We start from the raw sequence: 22950 nt of genomic DNA, 5'->3' as shown, positions 1-22950 counted from the left end.
CTGCTGAGCCAGACGGCACGTATGGACTTGACATCAGGCCTTATGTACCTAAGAAGATCGCTACTGTGACAGCAGGATTCTAGGCCTGGTAGAACACCAGAACGTCGCACTCCTAGTTCGGGTGGTGGGTCGAGATCACGCACTCGATCACGTCCTTGATGAAGATCACGATCAGGAGTGCGACGAACTGCAAGTGAGTCACCACAGTCGAAGATTAAGCAGTCCAAGACAAGGCAGGAATATAAAAAAGAAGGTCCCCTGTCAAGCCACCATCATGATTTAGCTCCTCGTGATGGCTGATATTGTACTGTGGAATGCGAACGGTGTTCGCAGCAGATATACAGAACTACAACAATTAATCTATCATGAGAACCCTGCTATATTATGTCTTCAGGAGATACACCTCATCTTGCCAGTATTCGCGCCAATGGAGGTTGCGCCATCTTACTCCTCATCAGTGCATAGCCGCAACAATAACTTTACCGACCGTTCAGTTTTCAATAGTCTGTGTCTATATACCCCGAGAAATTCCTTTCACAGTGAATGAAATTGAACATATCCTGTCACAAGTACCTGCTCCATATCTGGTAGTGGGGGATTTTAATGCATCCGGCCACTCTTGGGGCTCAAAATCCGATGATGACAGAGGAGATAAAATAGCAGAGGTATGTACACGTCTAAATCTAATTACCTTGAATTGAGGGGAACCAACACACCTATCCTTTGCTTACGGTACATACTCCATGATAGATATCTTCATTTCTAGCCCAGTTTTGTCCATGTATTTCGAATGGTCTGTGATTTACGACCTACATGGCAGTGACCACTACCCTACCAGAATGCATATGTCTGCTCTACGACGTGCGGAATCTCTCTCTCTAAACTGGGTTATAAAAAAGGCGGACTGGGTCGGAATTTCGGAGTCCATATCTTTGAATAATAACGAACTTGAAATTGTGGACTCCGTAGTAGACAACTTTTGAAATGTGGTTATTAAGTTTGCATAATTATCTATCACCCGGTCGTCCTGCAGGCCAAAACGCTTCCCTGTTTCTTGGTGGATGGATGCGTGCAGAGAAACAATCAGAGTCCGCAAACGTGCCTTACACCATATTGAGTGCCATCCGACCCAAGAAAATTTTGTCCATTTTAAACGTCTTCGAGCCAAAGCTCGTCGCACTGTGTGCGATGGTAAGAAGACTTCCAGGAGAAACTACGTCAATTCACTGATAAAGAACTTTCCTGCTAACATCGTGTGGGACAAAGTCCGTCGTATAATGGGGAAACATAGTTCTGTAAGTCCGGGCCTTCTAAACAATGGCGTAACGACCAGTAGTCACATAGAAATTGCAGCAATATTCGCTAGCTCATTTGCATAGATAAGCAGCTAAAATAATTATGACCCAGAATTTCTAAAAAATCAAAGATGCTACGGATAAACGAAACCTCAATTTTATATCAGATAACACAGAGTATTATAATATACTATTCACATCTGAGGAGCTGGAGGCGGCACTAGACACATCCCCTGACACCTCCCCTGGCCCTGATAACATTCATAATGGCATGCTTCGCCATCTCCTACCAGCTGGGAAATCCTTCCTGTTGACAATATACAACAGAATCTGAACTCATGAGATATTTCCATCTTCTTGGCATTCCGCCATTGTTATCCCCGTCCAGAAACCGGAAAGGATCCATCTATGTCTGGAAGCAACAGACCAATATCTCTCACCGCTGCGTATGTAAGGTTATGGAAAATAAGATAAGTAAAAGCCTGATGTGGGTACTCGAATGGGAGAACCGATTATCTTATATCCAATGTTGTTTTTGTAAGCACAGATTCACCGCAGACCATCTTGTTCGGCTTGAGACCGCCATTAGAGATGCTTTCCTCAAGAAGGAACATTACGTGATTTGAGAAGGCATTGCGAAAAATCGTTAAATATTTTACGCCTTTTGTCAGGGGTTTGCTGGGGTGCAGACCATATATTGCTTTTACGCCTTTATCATACTCTTATCTGGTCAAAACTGGATTATTGTTGTTTTATTTATGGCTCAGCAGATAAATCCAAATTACGTCTCTTAGACATTATCCATCATCATGGGATACGACTCGCTACAGGGGCCTTCCGAACGAGTCGGATAGAGAGCCTGTATTGCGAAGCAGGAGAACCATCACTGTATCGGCGACGTAATATCTTGTTGTGCTCGTATGCTGTTAAGCTCCGCTCACAGCCCGAGCACAATTCTTATGACTCCTTTTACCGTCTGGCTTGTTATGGCCGATCCAGTGAAATTCCATGAAGACTTCGTCCAGCAGGTGTGCAGTTTCGTGAACTGCTCTCTGAGCTCAACATGTGCCTGCCAACAGTTCGTACACTGGAATATACGACCACTCCACCATGGATTATGTGACGTCCCATGTTTGATGTAAGTCTGAGCCGAAGTTTTAAGAATTTTACACCAGCTTTTGTTTATAGACTTCGTTTTGGTGATCTTCTATCTGTTTTCAAATTATTCATTAATTTCTGCTGATGGATCCCGAGTAAATGATTTTGTTGGTTGTTCCTTTGTTGCAAATGGACAGATATTTAAATATAAATTGATCCAGTACACTACTGTTTTTACCACAGAACTATATGCTTTTTGTTTTTAATTAGTCAACCCCAGGGCAGATTCTTTATCTGCTCCGTCTAGTTAAGTGCCAATCTGTCGCTGCAGTGTTTGAATTCTGTTGATCCGCTTGTGTTGAGAACCCAGGAACTTTTCCAGACTCTCCTAATTCCTGATTATGTGATTGGAGTAGTGTGTTCATATTGGCAGCTGATGCTGCAGCAAGGGATGGTGTTATGAATGGGTCTGAGGTGTATTGATGTGAGAGGTGAGAAGATATTAAAAATTACCTGAAATATACAGTATGGTGGCAATGAGAAGGACAATTTTCTGCACAAGAGGTAAACAAGTTGCGAAGAATAAAGAATACTGTTCGAGTTTGGGATTCGTCGACAAGTGCATCACGACATGAAGAAGTCTTAATCACCTGGTTGAGGATTGGCCACTGTCATCTGACGCATGGCCATCTCCTACATGGCGAGCCTCAGCCAGAGTGTGATATATGCCATGTTCCACTTATGGTGGATCATTTTTTGTTACAGTGTAGAAACATGTGACCGTGTCCGTCGACAGGATGGAATTCGGCCGACTCTATGTGACGCTCTTGTAATTGATTTTAATTGTACAAATGCAGTTCTTAGATTTTTATCGAATACAGGACTTGACAGGGTGATTTAGTTTCTTATTGATCCATTTTACTTATCCTCCAGATCCTTTACATCCAGAGGTTACATTCGTTGTTTTATACCGTTATATGTTTTAACACACTTGACATTTGGACGTTTTACATCCGAGCATTTTAGAAATGCGGCAGATAATTTATTTCTGCTGGCATATGTTTTATTATTTTATTATTTCTTTTTAAATACCAGCTAAGGTCTTTGATCTGCTCACTTTTATGTTTATTATGCATCACCCTGTTGAAACTGCATTTTTTGCCTCGTTTTAACCGTGACAACGCTTTTTAGTTCTTTTGAGCATTCAGATTATTGTATTGTGTTTCTGTTTTGTGAAGAATTTTAGATAAGGGCGCAAATAGCCATAGTAGCTGACGCGACCTTTTTAAACCCCTCCAACTTACTATATTCAACAGATTTCATCAGAATAATAGCCTACAGATCCTGTTCTCCTTTGTCATCATACTGCATGGTTTTGTATATCTTTCACGTATAAGCAATTGAGAATTGATCACACCTTCTAAAATAACGTGTAGTTTACAGGAAGATTTATTCCAAGTTTATTTTATAAACTATTAATACTTTCTAATTTTTCGCATGTCTAATGCAGTATATTAGTAATAAACTAAGTCATCTTCTAAGTAAAAGTCGTCGACCTGGTTGGCGAGTTGGTATAGCGCTGGCCTTCTATGCCCAAGGTTGCGTGTTCGATCCCGGGCCAGGTCGATGGCATTTAAGTGTGCTTAAATGCGACTGGCTCATGTCAGTAGATTTACTGGCATGTAAAAGGACTCCTGCGGGACAAAATTCCGGCACATCTGGTGACGCTGATATAACCTCTGCAGTTGCAAGCGTCGTTAAATAAAAACATAACATCTAAGTAAGATTCCACAATTACGAGTGCAAAAGTATAATGCATTCGTTGCAGCAGATGCAGTGTGAAGTTCAAGTTGTGACCTTTCTAGCTACAAATGTATGTTTTTTTGCTCTTGTTATACGAAATGAATTTTGTGAACTGTTTACAGAATCGACACTTAACACGTTGGGTCGCATTATAACTTATAAAATTATTATGTGATTTATTACCTGAGTTGCCTATAATATTCTGATACTGTTGTCTGTGATTTTAGTAATGATCATTTGTAGTTCTTGTGGAAAATTTAAGTACACATTTGACCGCAAATTTACATGTTAAGTAGTTACAACACTGTGAGTATAATATATCACGCAACTTAGGATTATATTAATTATAAGTGATAGCTTCTGCTTATGGTGTTCAGAAATTAGTATGCACTACCATACACGTCATTGTCATGGTAAGTTGTAAGATCTTGGCTGGGTTGAATTTCGTAATGCTTTGTGTTCTGTGCTTTTCTCTTTAGTCGGTGTCATTTTTCACCTACCTGCCCTTGTCAGCATTTGTATAAGTATGTCTTTTCATAAATTGTAATGGAATCAACATTGGATTAAATACATCACACCACTTCATTCGTGTGAATTTTCTAATGTCATTTTGTACGTATGTTGTTCCCTTAAATTCAGTAAATTTTACCTCACTCTAATACAGAGGACGTCAAGATGGCGGCCATGTTTCTATATTGTAGTATGTTACACAAGACAGTCGACCCTGATAATGTCACTCTCTGTCCAGATTGTAGATTATCTTCTTGATGTGAGACAATGGGATCTCTTGTGCGTAACGACTCTGTCCCCGGAGATCCACCTGACTAGAAATTAGCTTGAAATTGACATACAAAACAGTAAAGATAATATTAGAGACTGAAGAAGATAGGAGTGTGTGTATTAGCATTTTCATTCTTTCATTGAAGTTCCGGTGTTAATATGTGTTATGCTGTTATTCCTTTGTGCTGATGTGCTGAGAGAGCTTGCTTGTAGGTGACAATAATAATCAACTGTTCTCTCTCAGTTTTTCGTAGAATTTTTCTGCTTTCTGTACATTCTGTAATTTTATAGTCCTATTGTTTCTGCTGTTAAAATAATATATTCATTCTGCATCCTGTACAGTCGGAGGCAGTGATTTTGGCAGGTGACCTCGATGACATTTCCAGTAGGCAAGCCAATATTGTTTGTGTAAGCTGCGTGAATGAGATGCGATAACATTCTGAGTCGTTCATATCTTCATACCAGCAGCTCATATCAATTATCATTATTACGAAACACACCACGCTACAGTCCGATTCAAAGAATACCTTAAATACATGTAAATGACTATCGTTCATAATGATTTTTCGATACATCTTCTACATTTTCTAAATTAAAAGGAAAAAGCATTGCATTGTACACGCACACGAACACACACACACGAACACGAAAACACACACACACACGAACACACACACACACACACTCTCTCTCTCTCTCTCTCTTCTCTCTCTCTCTCTCTCACACTCACTCACTCTCTCTCCCCCTCCCCAATACCCTTCCCCCTACCCCCCTCCTCTCTCTCTCTCTCATATGAAGCGTCCAATTCGAAACTGTCTAAATCCATTTTTTTTTTAATTGAGATAATGGCAGTTTCATCATCTACCTAAATGTCCCTAGCAATTTTCTAATGGATGATGTGCCTAAATTCCCTCTTTCCTTCTGTAAATAAGCTTGAGATATGACGAACACTGCAAACAATAATTAGGAAAAAAGTTATCAGTTTTTGGCATTTCCTGAAGATTGTTAAGAATGGATGTAGACAGTTTTGGAATGGGAGGCTTCATATATATATATATATATATATATAATCATACCCTTACCAGATCAATATACAAGATTTGTCCAGTAATAATCTAGGGATCTAGGAAAATTCAAGTTAGTAAAATTACGATTCTTCTTATTAATCAACATATAATTTGGTTAATTGGGTAAAATTGCATGCTGCGGAAGTTGGATTTATGTAAAGGTATAATAAATAGGATTGCAATGGATATTACAAGGGCAATAATTTCTTAACACGCACATTGTGAATAAAACAGAGAAGAAAGCATTTTAAAATATTCGAAAGCTTACAAAATATGGAAGAAACCAATTTTCCCTGCACAAATTGCACCAATTGAAAAATATAATTACCATTCACAATAAATATTGTATTTTATGGATTCTAAAACGTTGTTTATTAATCTAGAGGTATTGGCTGATGAGTATACTAAATTCCAGCACAAAATTCATTCAGAATATGTAGAAATTACATTTTTAGATTTTAGTAAATGTATAGGCCTACTATGGAAAGGTGTTACCTACCCCCTTAAATACTGTACATGTGTTGCCTGTGTTTATGTATATTTGTGGTATCCGATGTTGTATTTTTTTTTTAATATAATTCATAGTACTGAAACTGCCATACTGAATTCGCACAAATTGTATTATTCGTAATTTTCGCCTCGAAAACCCCTAAGGTATCTAATTTAGTTTCTCACCCATTTTTGTCCCACTCCACCACTTTAGGGACAGAGTCGGATAAAATAATATCTTATTCGTCTTCTGTGATCGCAAAGATCCCCAGATAACGACTTTCATCTAGATTGGATGACATGAGATTTCTACTCCCTTCTGCCTTATCGTCAGTGCCTTGGGAGATGGTATTTAAAAAAATCTAAAAATGTTTAACCAATATTGTAGAGAATAACCTTCATTTTAAATTTTACGTCTCCAGTTAAATATACTTTAGTATTTTTAAAATCAACTCCTTTGTCTCTCCTCTCTGCTCGGAAGTAAAAAAATACCTGAAAAGTTATTTGAAGGGAGTACATGAAATTGAATTGTTTTGCATTCCTCATACATTTTAGAAACAATTCTGAGAGATGAGATGAATAGTCAAACCCAATTTTATGAGTGAATCTTTGTTTTAAATTTAAAGGCTGGGTTAAAAAATTAAATCAGTATAATTGTTTTGATCATTACTGCCTCCCATTTTCCATCTCTTAATGTTTGTATTTCGTAAATCTCGGTCTTATCTATTGACTAAGGATTAACAGAAACCTACGTAGAATATAGGGTTTAAGGAGATTTAAGTTTACGAATCAGCCAGTCTGTTCATTATAGAATAGTTTTTTATTATATAGATTGTCTTTATTCTTTATAATAACGAGGGAAAGATTATGCAGCGGCAACTGGAATTATCTCGAAAAATGTGTGCCAGGAACTGGTCCCTTTTCATATACATATATGCACACATTATAGATTACTGTACATAATTCTATAGTTTAGCTATATGTGTATAGTTTTTGGAAGTGACTGTCCATCTAGGTCCACTCGGATCTCGAGCCTGTATGTTTACCCTTATGTCCTACCCATTCCAGCTTCAGTTTGCTTGCTGCATAGATATCAGCTGACCTTGCATTGATGAGTAACTCGCTCTGGAGTTCCGATTAACAAAATACGTCTGCCAAAATCGCTGGCTCCTACTATACCTATATGTACGTATGTAATGTATGTGATTTGTATGTATGTACGAGGGGGATCCAGGAAATAACGACCGTTCGCGCATACCTGCCGCGCAGCTGACTCCCCTTCCTTGTTTGAAGGTCAACTGGCTTCCTTAACATGTGTTCTCATAATGTTGTGAGTACTGGTTGCAACAAGTCGCCATTGTGCATTTTGTGTTACTTCAAAATGAACGACGTGATTGATAATCCCGCCGACTGTGAGGTGAGGAGTGTGATTCGATTTTTGAATGCCCGACATTTGAAACCTGCAGAAATTTACGGGCAATTGAAAGAAGTGTATGGTGGTACTGTAATGAATGAAAGAAATGTGAGAAAATGGTGCGAAATGTTCAACAATGGGCGAACAAATGTCCACGATGAAACTCGACCCGGACGCCCATCACTCATCACAGAAGACTTGAAGACTAAAGTGAACGACAGAATCTTGCAAGACAGGCGCACATCACTCGACGAATTGCATATTGCCTTTCCTGACATTTCTCGTTCTTTGCTTGGTGCAATTGTGCTGCAACATCTTGGCTACCACAAAATCTGTGCCCGCCCGCATACTGCTGCTTCAACTCGAGAATTGCTGGATCAATTCGGTTGGGAAATCTTTGATCATCCGCCCTAAAGTCCAGACCTTGCTCCTAGCGATTTTCACCTTTTCACTAAGCTGAAAGACTTTCTGGGTGATACGCGTTTTGGAAGTGATGAAGAGTTGAAGAAGACAGTGAACACCTGGCTTAATGAACTGGCAGCAGAGGAATATAACACGGGAATTCTAAAGCTAGTGAACAGATACGAGGAATGTTTAAATGTGGGAGGTGATTATGTAGAGAAGTAAAGGAAGCTTCAGTTATGTAACAGACTTTGTTTTTTCAAATAAATATATTTTTTTTAATTATTACAACAAAACAGTCGTTATTTCCTGGATCCCCCTCGTATGTATGTGTACTATGTGTAAAAAACTTTTGTCATTCGTTGCACACAGCTGTTAAGGCCCTGTAATTCGCATTGCTTTTATAGTTTCTCACCTGTGCGTGATGTAATGGCCAAGCACTGATCTGGAGCACATAGTACAGATTTAACAATTAAAATCAAGTTAAAATCCGCTACCTAATAAAACTTACTCATTTATGATATCTCTTTGCTCTCCAGAGTGTGCAAGTATTCCCTCAGATAAAGATGGAATGCGAAGACAACAGTTATGATCTCACATCAGGGATGAAATATGAGGCTCAGGTGAGTGCAGCTTATTGGTTACTCTGGATCTAATTGCATGTTTTAACTTGTATTCTGTTTGTCACGGACTCCATCTCTATGCAGCCTTTCCACAGTACAGTTTTCCTTATGAGAGAACTAACACTTTTTGTGTAGCTACTATTGGTTATACTTTTTTCATTCAATATGTCCTAGATTTAAACTGTGATTTTATTTAATTTTCGAATAATTAACTTTCAGTGCTTACACAATATCATGATGCAGAGAATAGTATTGAGGTCAGGGTTATAATTTAATTTTCAGTTTACGTTTCCTTTAGTCCACACCTGTGGAGTAACAGTTAGCATGTATGGCCACGAAACCAGGAAACCCGGGTTTCATTCCCGGTCGGGGCAAGTTACCTGGTTGAGATTTTCTCCAGTGTTGTCCCTCCAGCCAATATGAGCAAATACTGGTAACTTTCGGTGTTGGACCCCAGACTCATTTCACCGGCATTATCACCTTCACCTCATTCGTCCACACCTGTGGAGTGACGGTCAGCGCGTCTGGTCGCGAAACCAGGTGGCCCGGGTTCGATTCCCGGTCGGGGCAAGTTACCTGGTTGAGGTTCTTTCTGGGGTTTTCCCTCAACCCTATATGAGCAAATGCTGGGTAACTTTCGGTGTTGGACCCTGGACTCATTTCACCAGCATTATCACCTTCATCCCATTCAGACGCTAAATAACCTCAGATGTTTATAATGCTTCGTAAAATAACCTACTAAAAAAAAATAAAAAATTCACCTCATTCAGGCGCTAAATAACCTGAGATGTTGATAAAGCGTCGTAAAATAACGTACAAAAAAAAAAGATTCCTTTCTTTGCCGAAGGTTTAATGCTTTTGAGATTTTTCGTCACAACACAGTTGTCAGCACAGTGTCAGAGAAACATTCTTAGAATAATTTCTAAGGAATACTTGAAATTTTCCGAAATATAAGGACCATTTTTTATGGGGGGACAATTTTTTTCAGCACTTACGCTTTTGGATGAGTTATATAGACAAATTATTATACCTGTGGACACTGAATATTTTTCATTTTACCATTTGTGTTTGAAGTTGCAAAACTTTCTATGGAGTGCTGTTGGATTAACCATTTGTTATATGTATACAAATTTTAGTGTTTCTCGATTAATCGTTGCCTGACACTGTCTTGTAGTATTGACTCTTATGCATATTTCTTTCTGATTTTGCTGCTATGTGATACTATAGTCTGATATATGGTGAGAGGAACCTAGTGTAAAATTGCTGCTTCTTACGATGGAAGTGAGCAGTAATTACGATAATATTGCAAAATATTCTTATACATAGGGTGCATAGGATACTGTCCAACAAAAAAGCAAAGGTGGACCGAGAATGAATCATTGAGGCCGTATCAGGTCTTGGGCCTTATACAAGGTGCGGCAGAGGAATAGGACGATTTTCAAATGGAAATAACTCGGTAGTTATGTCTATTAGAACAATTCTATTACTGCCAAAAAACTGGCTATACATTTAGATTGTCTTGAAAATTATGTCCTTCAAATGGTGTCCGTCTCTCTCTCTCTCTATGTACTCTTCAAGTCTTTTTCCTGAAGTTGCGTGTCGCTCTTTCCAACATTTCGCCATCAGTGTTGGCGATTTTCTGGGCAATGGCAATCTTCAGGTCATCAGTTGCTTGGTGTCTTTGGATTTCAGGTAATCCCACAGAAAGTAGTCACAGACGGTAAGGTCAGGCGAGTGGGGAGGCCAGGGAATGATGTGCTCTGGAAACATGCGGCGCTGAACTGTCATTGAATTTTCTGCCATATGAGCCATGACACCATCTTGGTGAAACCATACAATCTGTTTATCAATCCCACGTAGACGCCTACGCAGTTCTGGTTGAAGAAATGTCCTCATCATTTCGACGTAGCGTTCACTATTCACTGTCACAGTGTTCTCACTCTCCTCAAAAAAATATGGGCCTATGACACAGTATCTAAATATAGCACACCAAAGTGTAAACTTTGCACAGTGAAGCGGATGCTCGTGTAGTTCGTTAGGATTTTTGAGGGCCCTCTAAAGTTCTGCTTATTAACATAACCATTTAAATGAAAATATGCCTCATCACTCATGAAAATAACAACTTCGTCAGCCAGAATTTCCACCATTCTCTCAGCGAATGTCCTGCATTGGACATAGTCTCCCTCATTCAATTGCTGAACAATCGTAAGTTTATATGGATGAAATTAAGATCTGAATGCAATATTCGGCGCACAGAATGATCTGAAAGTCTCAGTGCTATAGTCTGCCGTCTAGCTGATTGATGTGGACTCTTTATAACAGCCACTATTACTCGCTCAGTGTTATCTGGCGTTCATATACTTCGAACGTGTCCTGGTGGTTTCTTCTTGAAAGCTGATGCTGATAATCGAAAGTGTTGTACCAATCTGAACATGGTATTGCAAGCAAGAACGGCTCCGTGGCAGCCAACATTAAATTGGATACGAAAGGCACGCTGGGTTTTCACAACTGAATCAGAATTCTTGAAAAATGTCTCGATAACGAAAGCACGATGCTCCGAGCACCATACTTCTATGATTACACAAAATGGCATCAAAAATTCTAACAAACAATGGTCAATTGATATCCATAACCCCTCATGTTTTTTTTTCAGTAAACGGCCTTCTAAAACTGTCTGATTCGTTTGCCGCACCTTGTACTTGTTTGGATGATGACAATGATAAAATAGTATACTCCACATATGAAACTGCTGCTAATTGTATTCACATGTACTTTTAACGAACTATATTTATTGCCACTACATCTAAATTTAATTCTAATCATAAAATGAATTGCTAAGTAAAGTCACTCAAAGCAGTGTCTACCTCCAAAACTGTCTTCAGCAAAATAAGTTCAACTGATTGTTAGTAATACTCTTTGCGTACTGTACAACAGCAGTGACCAAAATTTTACTTCTATCAAAATCAATGATAAAAACACAATGAAAATTAAAAATACAAAAGACCTAGGCATCTGGGTTGACTCTACTGTAACCTGGAACTCTCATGTTGGGAGAGTTATAGAAAAATTCAACCGCTGTATATACACTTTGAGAATTTTAAACAAAACAACCTATAACGAATTTCTCAGATCTATGTATTTTGGCTATTTACATTCCCAGTTTCAATATGACATACCATTATGGATTGTAACAAGCAAAATTACGGAAATTCTTAAGCTAGAGAAGAATATTGTAAAAATTATTAAACAGATACCTATAAGGTCGCAGAGTGAAGCAATTTTTAGACAACTCGAAAATTTTTCCGTGCTTTATATATACATTCTAGAACTAATGGTTCACATCTGTGTAGTAACGGTTAGCGTGTCTGGCCGCGAAACCAGGTGGCCCGAGTTTGATTCCCGGTCGGGGCAAGTTAACTGGTTGAGGTTTTTTCCGGGGTTTTCCCTCAACCCAATACGAGTAAATGCTGGGTAACTTTCTGTGTTGGGCACCAGATTCATTTCACCGGCATTATCACCTTCATCTCATTCAGACGCTAAATAACCTAAGCTGTTGATAAAGCGTCGTAAAATAATCTACTAAAAAAAAACTAATGTCTTTCATTCATAAAAACAAAGCAAAATTCAAATTGACTTGAGACTACCACATGTGTCAAACAAGACATCAAGTCATATCCATTTGTCCACTCTTAGAATTACCACAAGTCTTAAAAGTATTTCACATAGAGGAACAAACATGTATAATAAAATTCCAAGATTCATTATAAGCACTAAACAAAAGAAATTAAATCATAGTCAACAGGTTGTTGCTGCAACATATGCCATATACTGTAGAGGAATTTATGTCTTTAGAAATCCACACCTGTGGAGTAACGGTTAGCGCGTCTGGCCGCGAAACCAGGTGGCCTGGGTTCGATTCCCGGTCGGTGCAAGTTATCTGGTTGAGGTTTTTTCTGGGGTTTTCCCTGGGTAACTTTCGGTGCTGGACCCCGGACTCATTTCACTGGCATTATCACCTTCATCTCATTCAGACACTAAATAACCTGAGCTGTTGATAAAGCGTCGTAAAAGAACCTACTAAAAAAAAAATATGTCTTTAGATCTTGCATGAAAGTACTAATATGTAATTGTGAATGCATATAGGTCGTTATTGTTATTAAGAACATTACTGGTGCTGCCGCTGCTGGATTAAGTGTTAAATGTCTGGATTTGCTACTCTTCAAAGCAATAGTGTAATGACATAAGAAGTAATATTTAAATTTGGAGACATTATGATATATTTCAACTGTTTCAAAATAATTTAGTTTATTTGAACTGGAGTAAACTTGGTTGCAAATTAGTTTCTGCTCTTGAGACGCCTTTACAGGTGATGATGTACATATTTATTAGTGAACAGGAAACCCAATGACATCACTTCATAGCAGAGGAAGTTGCGTTTCATTATTTACGATTTGAAATCTGAAGAAAATATTCTTGTAAATAATTTCCCTCTGGTATAGTATAAAGCTAAAGGGAGTAGAGTTTGTCAGGTGGACTTTTTCGTGACTATGTAGAGGTATTTAACTTGCATTTTTTTTTTTTTTGGGCGAAGTAAAAGTGAATTCTATTCTTTTTATGGTGTCTTTCTAATTTTTCGAGATTGGGTGCTGGGTTCAAAATTATTGTCCCAAATAAAATTTTCTGTTTTGTAATATAGTCGTTTTTGTCCAAAATTATTACAGCATTACCTTTATTTGCTTCTGTTCTTATAAGTTTATTACCGTGATATTTTTTTTCGCAAAGAGATTTTCTTGTTTTTGTGCCTGTGTAAAATTTACTGCAGTGTTTTCATTTTATTGAACTCTATTGATTGTATAGCTTATGTTATGTCTGATAATATTTATTTAGGTTCGGCTTTATTGTGTAACTATTTCTGTCTAAAATAGATTGGTTGATTACTGCGATCTTGTTGATAATATTTAGCTTGTACTTGTGTTCATTTCCTTTAAAGTCTAAAGCAGTATTATATGAGTTTATAATTATATTGAGCAATGTGTGTTATACCAATTGTTTGTTCTTGTTGTAATCACTGTTATTGTTACCGGATGATTTATTAATTATTAAATTTTAAGATTTTGAGTTTTCTTTCTTCATTTTAAATATTTAAACTTTGTATTATTATTGATTTTTAAGAAATACTGTTTTTGAACCAATTCTCATTTGTTTGGGTGTAAGATTAATTATTTCTTTCAATGACAATGACGAGAGTGATTCGGGAAGCACAGTAAACGAGATATGATAAGAATCCTGAGATGCACGAGAGCTGCTAGCACGGAGTAAAGACATGGGGACAGGCTGGGGCAGTTCTGATAATACTATCTAGGCAGCAAGATGAAAACATACACTACCGGCATGCTGCTGTTGGGCTGGAACAAACCAAAATGCAGTTCAGGTTAAAATTTTAGTTGGACTTTACTGTTCCAGTTAAAAATTAATATATCCTCACTGTTCTGATATAAATAACCTTTGAATCATAGCTAAATATTTAACGGTAAGACGATTAGCCTATTTTTTTCAACAGGTTCAGTATTCGAGTAATTTTCAATTTACAGTAGGCTTCTGTTAAACAGAAACACACTATGTTAGAAAAAGATACAGTGAGATTGACCAGTGCATCTTTTTTTTATCAGCAGTCCAGTATTATGCAAGCAGATAAAGATCGCACTGTGTTGTATGAAGAAGAAGTTACTCTCAAGAAATGCCGCCAAGGCTAGTCAATTTCCAGTATCACAAATTGAAATTTTTCGTTGCTATATCTAGCGTTTTCTCCAAGTCAGTACTCGTGAATAACATTGTGTATTTTTAAATTATTGGCACTGTTGATATCCATAATGGCTTTCAGCAGTTTGCTAAATAATCTCATAATTGGGGCTTTATTTATTGTATCCTATTGATGTATTATAATTATTTTTATGCTCGACCATGCCGAAATGTAGTAATTATACACCTGGTAGCAGTCCTTTAATGCATGTCATTAAAGTACACCTACTCATTAAAGTTCAGGTGTTTTCAGCCAATGACAACTCAGCTTACAGGTGTTCAGCCAATAACGAGTCAGCTTTGTACCATTATAAAACCGCAAGTATCGATTATTCTCGGATATGCAATCGAAAGAGAATTAGCGAAAAGTCACGGAGGCTGGAAATCCAATACTGTCGCAGAAGGTTATGTTCTGTTACTATAATAATTTGCGTTAATTGTAAATAATATTTAAAAAAAATTCAATTTGTCATCTCGTTTTTCAATGTCGAATTCAATAATCAAAGTTAAACAAAGTTTAATGGATTACACAAGGTCAATGACATTATTGTTCCTCGGACAAAATCAATACTTTCGCGTCTGCGCACATCTCACAATTCACGACCTAGAACAAGGTCACTTCCGATCTTGTCAGATACAAATAAAATGTATATATCTGAATACTGTAATTTCAAGTTAGAAATATGGTCGAGCATAAAAAGTCGTATGAAACTCGCCTATAATGGTAATTAAGAAGCTCGTATGAAAATTATGAAACTCGCTTGCGCTCGTTTCATAAACATCCATACTCGCTTCTTAATTACTATCATTATAGGCTCGTTGCATAATGTACTGTTAGAACATATTATTATCCCACTGATCTTCTGAATCAGTAATTATTATCTAATGATGACTGTTCTGGGGAGGAAGAAGCATAATGTGTCAAATTTGAGATACGTCACAATATTGTCATGTGGTTTTATAAAAGTGAAGACGATGATTGCTCGTTGTCTGTTGAGCAACCAAGAGGTTGGATAGTTTCAATCCTTGATTCTTTTAATGTACTGTATAATTCAACTTTAGTATTATCCTGAGTAATGAAATGTTGTACTCAAAAAGATATTTCCACACACGATATAGAATATAAATCAGCTCCTGTTACATATATTACAATATATAAATGGTTTTCCTTTGGAACACCTGGCCTATTATCAGCCATTTCCTTTGTGCCTCAAGATCTCGGTTCTCTTGTGTCTTAAATTTTCTTCTCTAATTTGTTGTCCAAGTTGAGGGAGTTAGCCAATGACTGACGGCTATTACACATGAAGTCAACTTTAAAATAGCTAAATGAATGTGTTCACGATGACTTTTTGTTCTGTAGGAAGGGAATTTATCACATTTGGAAGTGACGGGCATGAAGACAGAATGCGGGGACCACAATTATGATATAGAAACACAGTTGAATGTAGAAGACACCACTTCAGTGCCTACCAGCTTTCCTATGGTGAAATGTGAAGTTGAAGTAAGTGGTTCACAATCAATATGTAGATAGCCTATACTGGCAATACATTTTTCATATATTAGACCTATTAACAATCTCGAATATTTTAAAACTGTTGTCTCTTTCTTCAATATTCTCTAAACTTAGACTGCTTGCATTTTTAGATCTGAAATACAATAATAATAATAATAATAATAATAATAATAATAATAATAATAATAATAATCAGAGACCAGAAGTTTAGGCATTATGAATCATTAAAATAAGCAGGCAAAAAAAGCATCATAAATAGCTAAAATTGGCAGCAAAAATTCATTATAAATAGCTAAAATACGCAATAAAAGGCAGTTACAAAAACCTTGCACTAGACCCACAATCTTGCTATTTCCACAAAGGGATTTCGGCAGCAAGAAAAGCTTTACGTAAGTCAAATGCAAATTGAGATTTTCGACTCGATGTTACAATTTCTGTTGGAAGCAAAGAAATCTTCTTCCCAGTAGCCTTGGAAAGTACATTTTTGTGATTGGTTGTACTGATATGTTGCGATACGAAATATTTAGCTAGCTACAACAATGTTGCAATGAAAACTGAAAGAAGAATAACCTTTAAAATTAATCTTAGACCCGCAATCATTGCCGCCTTGTCAAATAAACACAAGCAATAATTAAAACGCTTACAATTATACATTTTTGCATGGCAGCACTCATTGTTGCAAAGCGAATATGAACTGACTGAAAGACAACAACATACATTCGGTGAAGTCACTTTCATTGTAGCGGTTATAGAAGTAAATTAAAATATACCTGTATGCAATTTTTAATAATAAATTAATAAATGATAGATAAATAATCAAATAAAGGCAAAAAAAGCATTTATTTTGTCGTTTAAGCATTTATATTAAAAAAGGCAGAAAAGGGCAACATAAAACTGTGACGTTTCAATCAGAAAGGTATAATTCGTACAGATTTACTTTGAAAATGGAGAGAGATTTAACACATTTAAAAATGCATTCTGCAAAAGGTCCCGTCTCTGACAATAATAATAATAATAATAATAATATAATATAATGTAATTATTATTATTATTATTATTATTATTGTTATTGTTATATAATAATATTTTAATAATTAATTTTAATAATATAATAACAATATAATTTTTATAATTAATTTTCATTTTAATTTTAATAATTATTATAATATTATAACAAAAATTATTATAATAATAATAATAATAATTATTATTATTATTATTATTATTATTATTATTATTAATAGACATGTATCCGGCAGGTAACAATTACCGGTACCTCAAATGCCTGGAGGATGATCTTGTGCTTAGAAAAGAATTTCAATGTAACTTCAAAAAATTTATGTTTTGTTGTTCTTGGTACAGTAATTACAATGCTAGCCATTGAGGGACAGGTTCAAACCTATATAAAGGTTTATTCAAAAGTGACGAAAAATTTAAAGTCGTCCAACTTTGTTAAGAACTAAGTTTATAGAAATAAGTAATGATACACTTTTCTTTATAAAAGCTGGGTTTTTCTGTTATAGAAAAATCCGTGAAAATACGCCACAATGTTGAGTAGCTCATCAGCTGTTGCGTTGCAACTTGATTCATGCTGCATGCTGTGTGTTCCATATTCCGAATTCTTTTTCTTTTTTTCTTTTTCTTTTAATTCCTTGACTTTCAGTTATAAAATCAGCATTTACACTGTTTACTTTAGACTTTCATCTGCTATAACGTTTCTTATCTGCCGTGAACCAGTCTTTTCATATATTTTACAAGCTTTCACAAAGGAGACAAATTTCGCATTCTGTACCTGAGTCCATTTCGAGTTATATATATCTCAGCATTCCGTGTTACATATTATTTTGTAGTAACATTCCATAAGGCCTATTTTTTGCTGTCTTATCAGAAGAGAACAATTGGATGCACTTATGCAATATGGAATCAAGTCCAAAATACAGCTTTTGAGCTACAGCTGTTTTAGCAAATCGTTACGGATAAAATTCTACATCAATACTATTACGAAAGTAATGCTTGCATTATTAGCATTCTGAAATGCTCTTTCAGATAAATGGTGTAGCTCGCATCAGTATTTACAGAGTAGAAGGTCAACATTGGAGTTGGTTCCATATTGCTTATTGCAAAAATGGATATTGCCACTTGGTTCCTACTTGTGTGATTTAAATGAGAGAGAGATGAGGCAACATTCTAGTCCAAATCCATGTTTAACACTTTATTATTGGAAAACTAAACATCCGAGACACTAATTGTGGGATTACAAATAGAATTTTAAAAAATATATATTCATTAGCATTTGTTCATACATTGACTTATCATTCCAAGGTGAAGTCAAGGGGACCATTGATTCCATCAACATCATCTTGTCCACACCTGTGGAGTAACGGCTAGCGCGTCTGGCCACGAAACCAAGTGGCCCAGGTTCGATTTCCGATCGGGGCAAGTTTTATTTTATTTTATTTTAGTAGGTTATTTTACGACGCTTTATCAACAGCTGAGGTTATTTAGCGTCTGAATGAGATGAAGGTGATAATGCCAGTGAAATGAGTCCGGGGTCCAACACCGAAAGTTACCCAGCATTTGCTCATATTGGGTTGAGGGAAAACCCCGGAAAAAACCTCAACCAAGTAACTTGCCCCGACCGGGAATCGAACCCGGGCCACCTGGTTTCGCGGCTAGATGCGCTAACCGTTACTCTACAGGTGTGGACTCGGGGCAAGTTACCTGGTTGAGGTTTTTCTGGGGTTTTCCCTCAACCCAATATGAGCAAATGCTGGATAACTTTCGGTGTTGCATCCTGGGCTCATTTCTCAGGCATAATCACCTTCATCTCATTCAGACGCTAAATTAAGTTATTTAGCGTCTGAATGAGATGAAGCTGTTAATAAAGCGTCGTAAAATAACCTACTAAAATAAAAATTCATTGTATTTTCTTCTGCAGTGACATATTCGACACCTAAACATCTTCGGTTCTACAAATAATATAATATAATATAATATAATATAATATATCACTCCTATTAGCAAAAAATTGTATTCAAACTCCCATATTTACACAAAACAAACATGGGAACTGACAGCTTGGAGTTGGTTCTAAATTGCAAAACACTGCACTATGGATTCTGTTTTTGATGGTTGGTTCAGATCTCTCTATAGGGCAGCACGTTACAGATAGGAGTTGGTTCTATTTTGTATAGGAAACTATAGACATTAAGACACATTTTGCAATAGAAATCCAGATATTTATAAAATGGTGGTTGGTTCCATATTGCATAAGTGCATACAATTGATAGTAGAGTGTCTGCATTTTGAGGAAATGAAACCAAATACCTTACTATAATAATACCGGACGGCTAGCAGTTTTACGTGCGAACGACGGTGGTGCTGCTACCTACCTGCCGGGATGGAGATACTCGCGAAATAAGCTGAAATCAACTGCAATGTACTGTATACTGTTGTTGGGCTAGTTAATTTGTTAATAGTTTTATGAATTAGTACTAATGTTAAAATGTCAGGGTGTATATGTGCTGTTTATAATTGTGACAATTGCAGCATTACAAATTGCTCCAAATCATACTTTCGATTTCCGACAGTTCATAAAACGTAAGTCAACAACATTCTTTAGTAGGCCTAATTCCTTCGGCTTTGTGTTGATAGAAAAATACAAATTAGTTTTTTTTATTTAGACCTAATAAATAAATAGAAGTTGAAATGTATGGGATTTTAAGGTTTTATCAAATAAAGTTTTATTGTTGTCCACATGCCTTTACTAATTATTACAAGCATCAGTTTACTATCAATTTTATCTTTGCAGTTGTCAGCAATGCGTATATAAAACATTACTGTAAATTCATTCCTAATATCAGATTGATTTTGTCTCGGTAAACCAAAGAAAAAATATGCAACAATTAATTATGGAAAGTAATATGAAATACCAGTATGCAGTATTTCTCATAATATGCAGCTTTGATATAAGATAATAATTTTACATTAAATATTATTCAACGTTTCTTAAGTGTTTCATATGTAATTCCACATTAGTAACTCACGTTTTAAACAATAGTCCGAATCCTGCTATGTTAATATTTGTATATATGGACGTAATTCCATCCCTCTGCCCTAGATGTCAGGTCCGCGATTTTTCGCGCCAATGCTGCTAGTATACAACTGTCAGGTATTATTATAGTAAGGTATTTGATGAAACATTCAACAATTGCATATACAAGGAAATGTATTAATGCTTCAATATATAACATATTGCTGTTTATTTGCACGAAATATTGTAGCAAATTCTGTTTAGTATTTTTGAGGACCTGTATAGCCTACGTAAAATGGGGTGAATAGGATCAGCGGGCTGAATAGGATCAAAATCCAAACTTTTTTTTTAATGCTGTAGCATCTGATTGTGGTCTTGTCAAAGTCTAATACTTACAGTCGTGCAACTTCAACACTTTTTTTGCCAACATTCGCGACACTAGCGCCCAAGCGGCAGGCAAGGCACTGGTCATAGGGTTAATACAGTCTCGTTCAGCCAGCACGTGCTTTAAAGGGATGCGATATGTTATAATAACATTTTAATCATGCGTCGGAATAAAGGCAATGTGTGCAATGACGAAAATTGCAGTAACAACAAGTTTAAATCTCCGAATTTGTCATTCTTCAGATTCCCTAAAGACCAAGAGAAAATCATAACTCAGTCATAACCAATAATCCACGTTGTAGGTAGCCTACGTATTGTGTTCTATCAAACATTTATAGTTATCAGGTACCTGTTTGTATGTCAGGAAGGAGAGTTTAAATAAAAACAAAGCAAATACCTGTTACAGTATATTATTTTTTTGCAGAGATCATATGTATAAATGTGTAACCATTCCGATTTTGGATAACGTATCTACAGCTTTTAATGCAAGTAATTCCATAATTTTTGTATTCGTGTTTTTGTCTTTATATTTTTCTAAAGTTGAATTGTTATATTGCATTCAAACAGGGATCATGGTGTTAATTTTTCAAGAATTCATGGATTATTGTCATCCTTTTGCAAAATATTCACTTCTTGAATAAATCTAGACTGTGTCGATAAATTTCTGATGTGTTGGTGTTGATTCATGTGGCACACGTATTAAGTTCTCAAGAAATAAAAGAGCCTTTTTAAATTTAATGTAAAAAGCAATATTTTCTCTAGTTTGCATGACTGTTATTGGTGTTGATTTTACATCCCCAGTGATTATTTGAGCCGTTCAGAGCAGAAGTGGTGTAAGTCAAAATTAGGTATTGAGGTTTAAAGTAAAAATTCTGTAAAATACAGCACAAAGTAGCAATTAATATAGCCTTCGTGCTATTCACTGTCTACTAATAGTTTAAATAAATTTAATATTAACTGCTACTTTGCACTGTATTTTACAGAATGATTACTTTAACCCCTCATTACCCATTTTCGACTTACGCCACTTCTGCTCTGAAATTAAAATTAGGCCTACATTTTCTGAGTTAATTGAAGTTACAATGTTTTCAACAAAATTGTGTGTTCATTTATTTGTTCTCACCTACGTCATATTAACAGTAAGTGCATGTAAATTACGTATTATATAGGTAGGATAAGTTAAAATTAAGCTTATGTGTGAAAACTGGAAATGTAATGTAAAATGCGATAAACTTGCCATAAAAATTTAAACCATAATATCAGCACTATTTGTGACTCAAATAATAAAGGAAATACCGGTTCTTAAAAAAATGGAAAAATAATGAACTTCATAAATCAATGTCTATCATATTAAGGTTTAAATCCTCCTCTTTTCTATTTTCAACTTTACCTCAGCGCCCCTAGTTTACCCCAATTTTCGGTATGGTAAATAGTTAATATCTCAGGAAATAGGGAGAGGAGTTCACAACGAGATGTACCCTGCGAGATATGCCCTACTATTTTGAAGCTACTAATTTTGACTTTTCTCACAGGAAAATCATATAGAGTTCCAATGATTCATAAATATATTTAGGAATGAATTGAATTAACCGTCTACGTACGAACAATTATATTATTTCAAACCATGATACGTAATCAGGGCAATGATTCAGTTGTAAGGAGCAGAAAGAATTACATTTAATCCTAGCTTCTGAAACTTGTAGATTAACTGCGTGTGATATTCTTTTAGGATTCTGAAGTAAAATTAATAAGGACCATATATACACTTACTGTATAGCATAAAAATACAAAATAAATTACGCAAAACCCGTTTTCTGATGTGTTATCATATGCCGTGTGCACACTTTTAACTTGCCTGCCGCTAGAGGGCTACTGTCGCGCCAGCTGTCAAATGTTGGCATATTTTATATGTATGAGTTGCGCGACTGTATGTATTAGACTGTGGTTTTGTAATAACTCTCTCACGCTTATATTATGTTCCTTGGTAGTGCTATAATCTTTGGAGAGCAATTTTGACTTTTACATTTGGCCATATTACAGTCAGTTATCTTCCAAGAGACAGTGATACAATTGCGCGAAAAATTAATGTCGAAAAACTTTGTTTCTACGAATCGTTCTGTTGACTATTTGAAGACAAGATTATTTTTTGTAAGGTACTTTTATATATATATATATATATATATATATATATATATATATATATATATATACGGGGCATAATTTCAGGTATGTATTTCCCACATGTAGACA

The 22950-nt window shown here is 36.1% G+C and overlaps 1 protein-coding gene across 5 annotated transcripts in view; it reads left to right on the top strand.

Moving 5' to 3' along the window:
* Window positions 1-22950, top strand: part of LOC138693036 (gastrula zinc finger protein XlCGF26.1-like) — a 101199-nt gene that overhangs the window by 61753 nt on the left and 16496 nt on the right. For all 5 annotated transcript variants that reach the window (XM_069816559.1, XM_069816568.1, XM_069816558.1 and 2 more), the window contains 2 exons: window positions 8888-8971; window positions 16131-16271. In XM_069816559.1, the coding sequence (XP_069672660.1) occupies window positions 8888-8971; window positions 16131-16271 (225 nt within the window). The remainder of the gene's footprint in view (window positions 1-8887; window positions 8972-16130; window positions 16272-22950) is intronic.

The sequence above is a fragment of the Periplaneta americana genome, chromosome 17 (genome assembly GCF_040183065.1).
Source record: "Periplaneta americana isolate PAMFEO1 chromosome 17, P.americana_PAMFEO1_priV1, whole genome shotgun sequence".
NCBI classification, from domain to species: Eukaryota; Metazoa; Arthropoda; class Insecta; order Blattodea; family Blattidae; genus Periplaneta; species Periplaneta americana.
The sequence above is the reverse complement of the archived record's forward strand: the minus strand, read 5'-3'. Positions and strand labels throughout refer to the sequence as shown.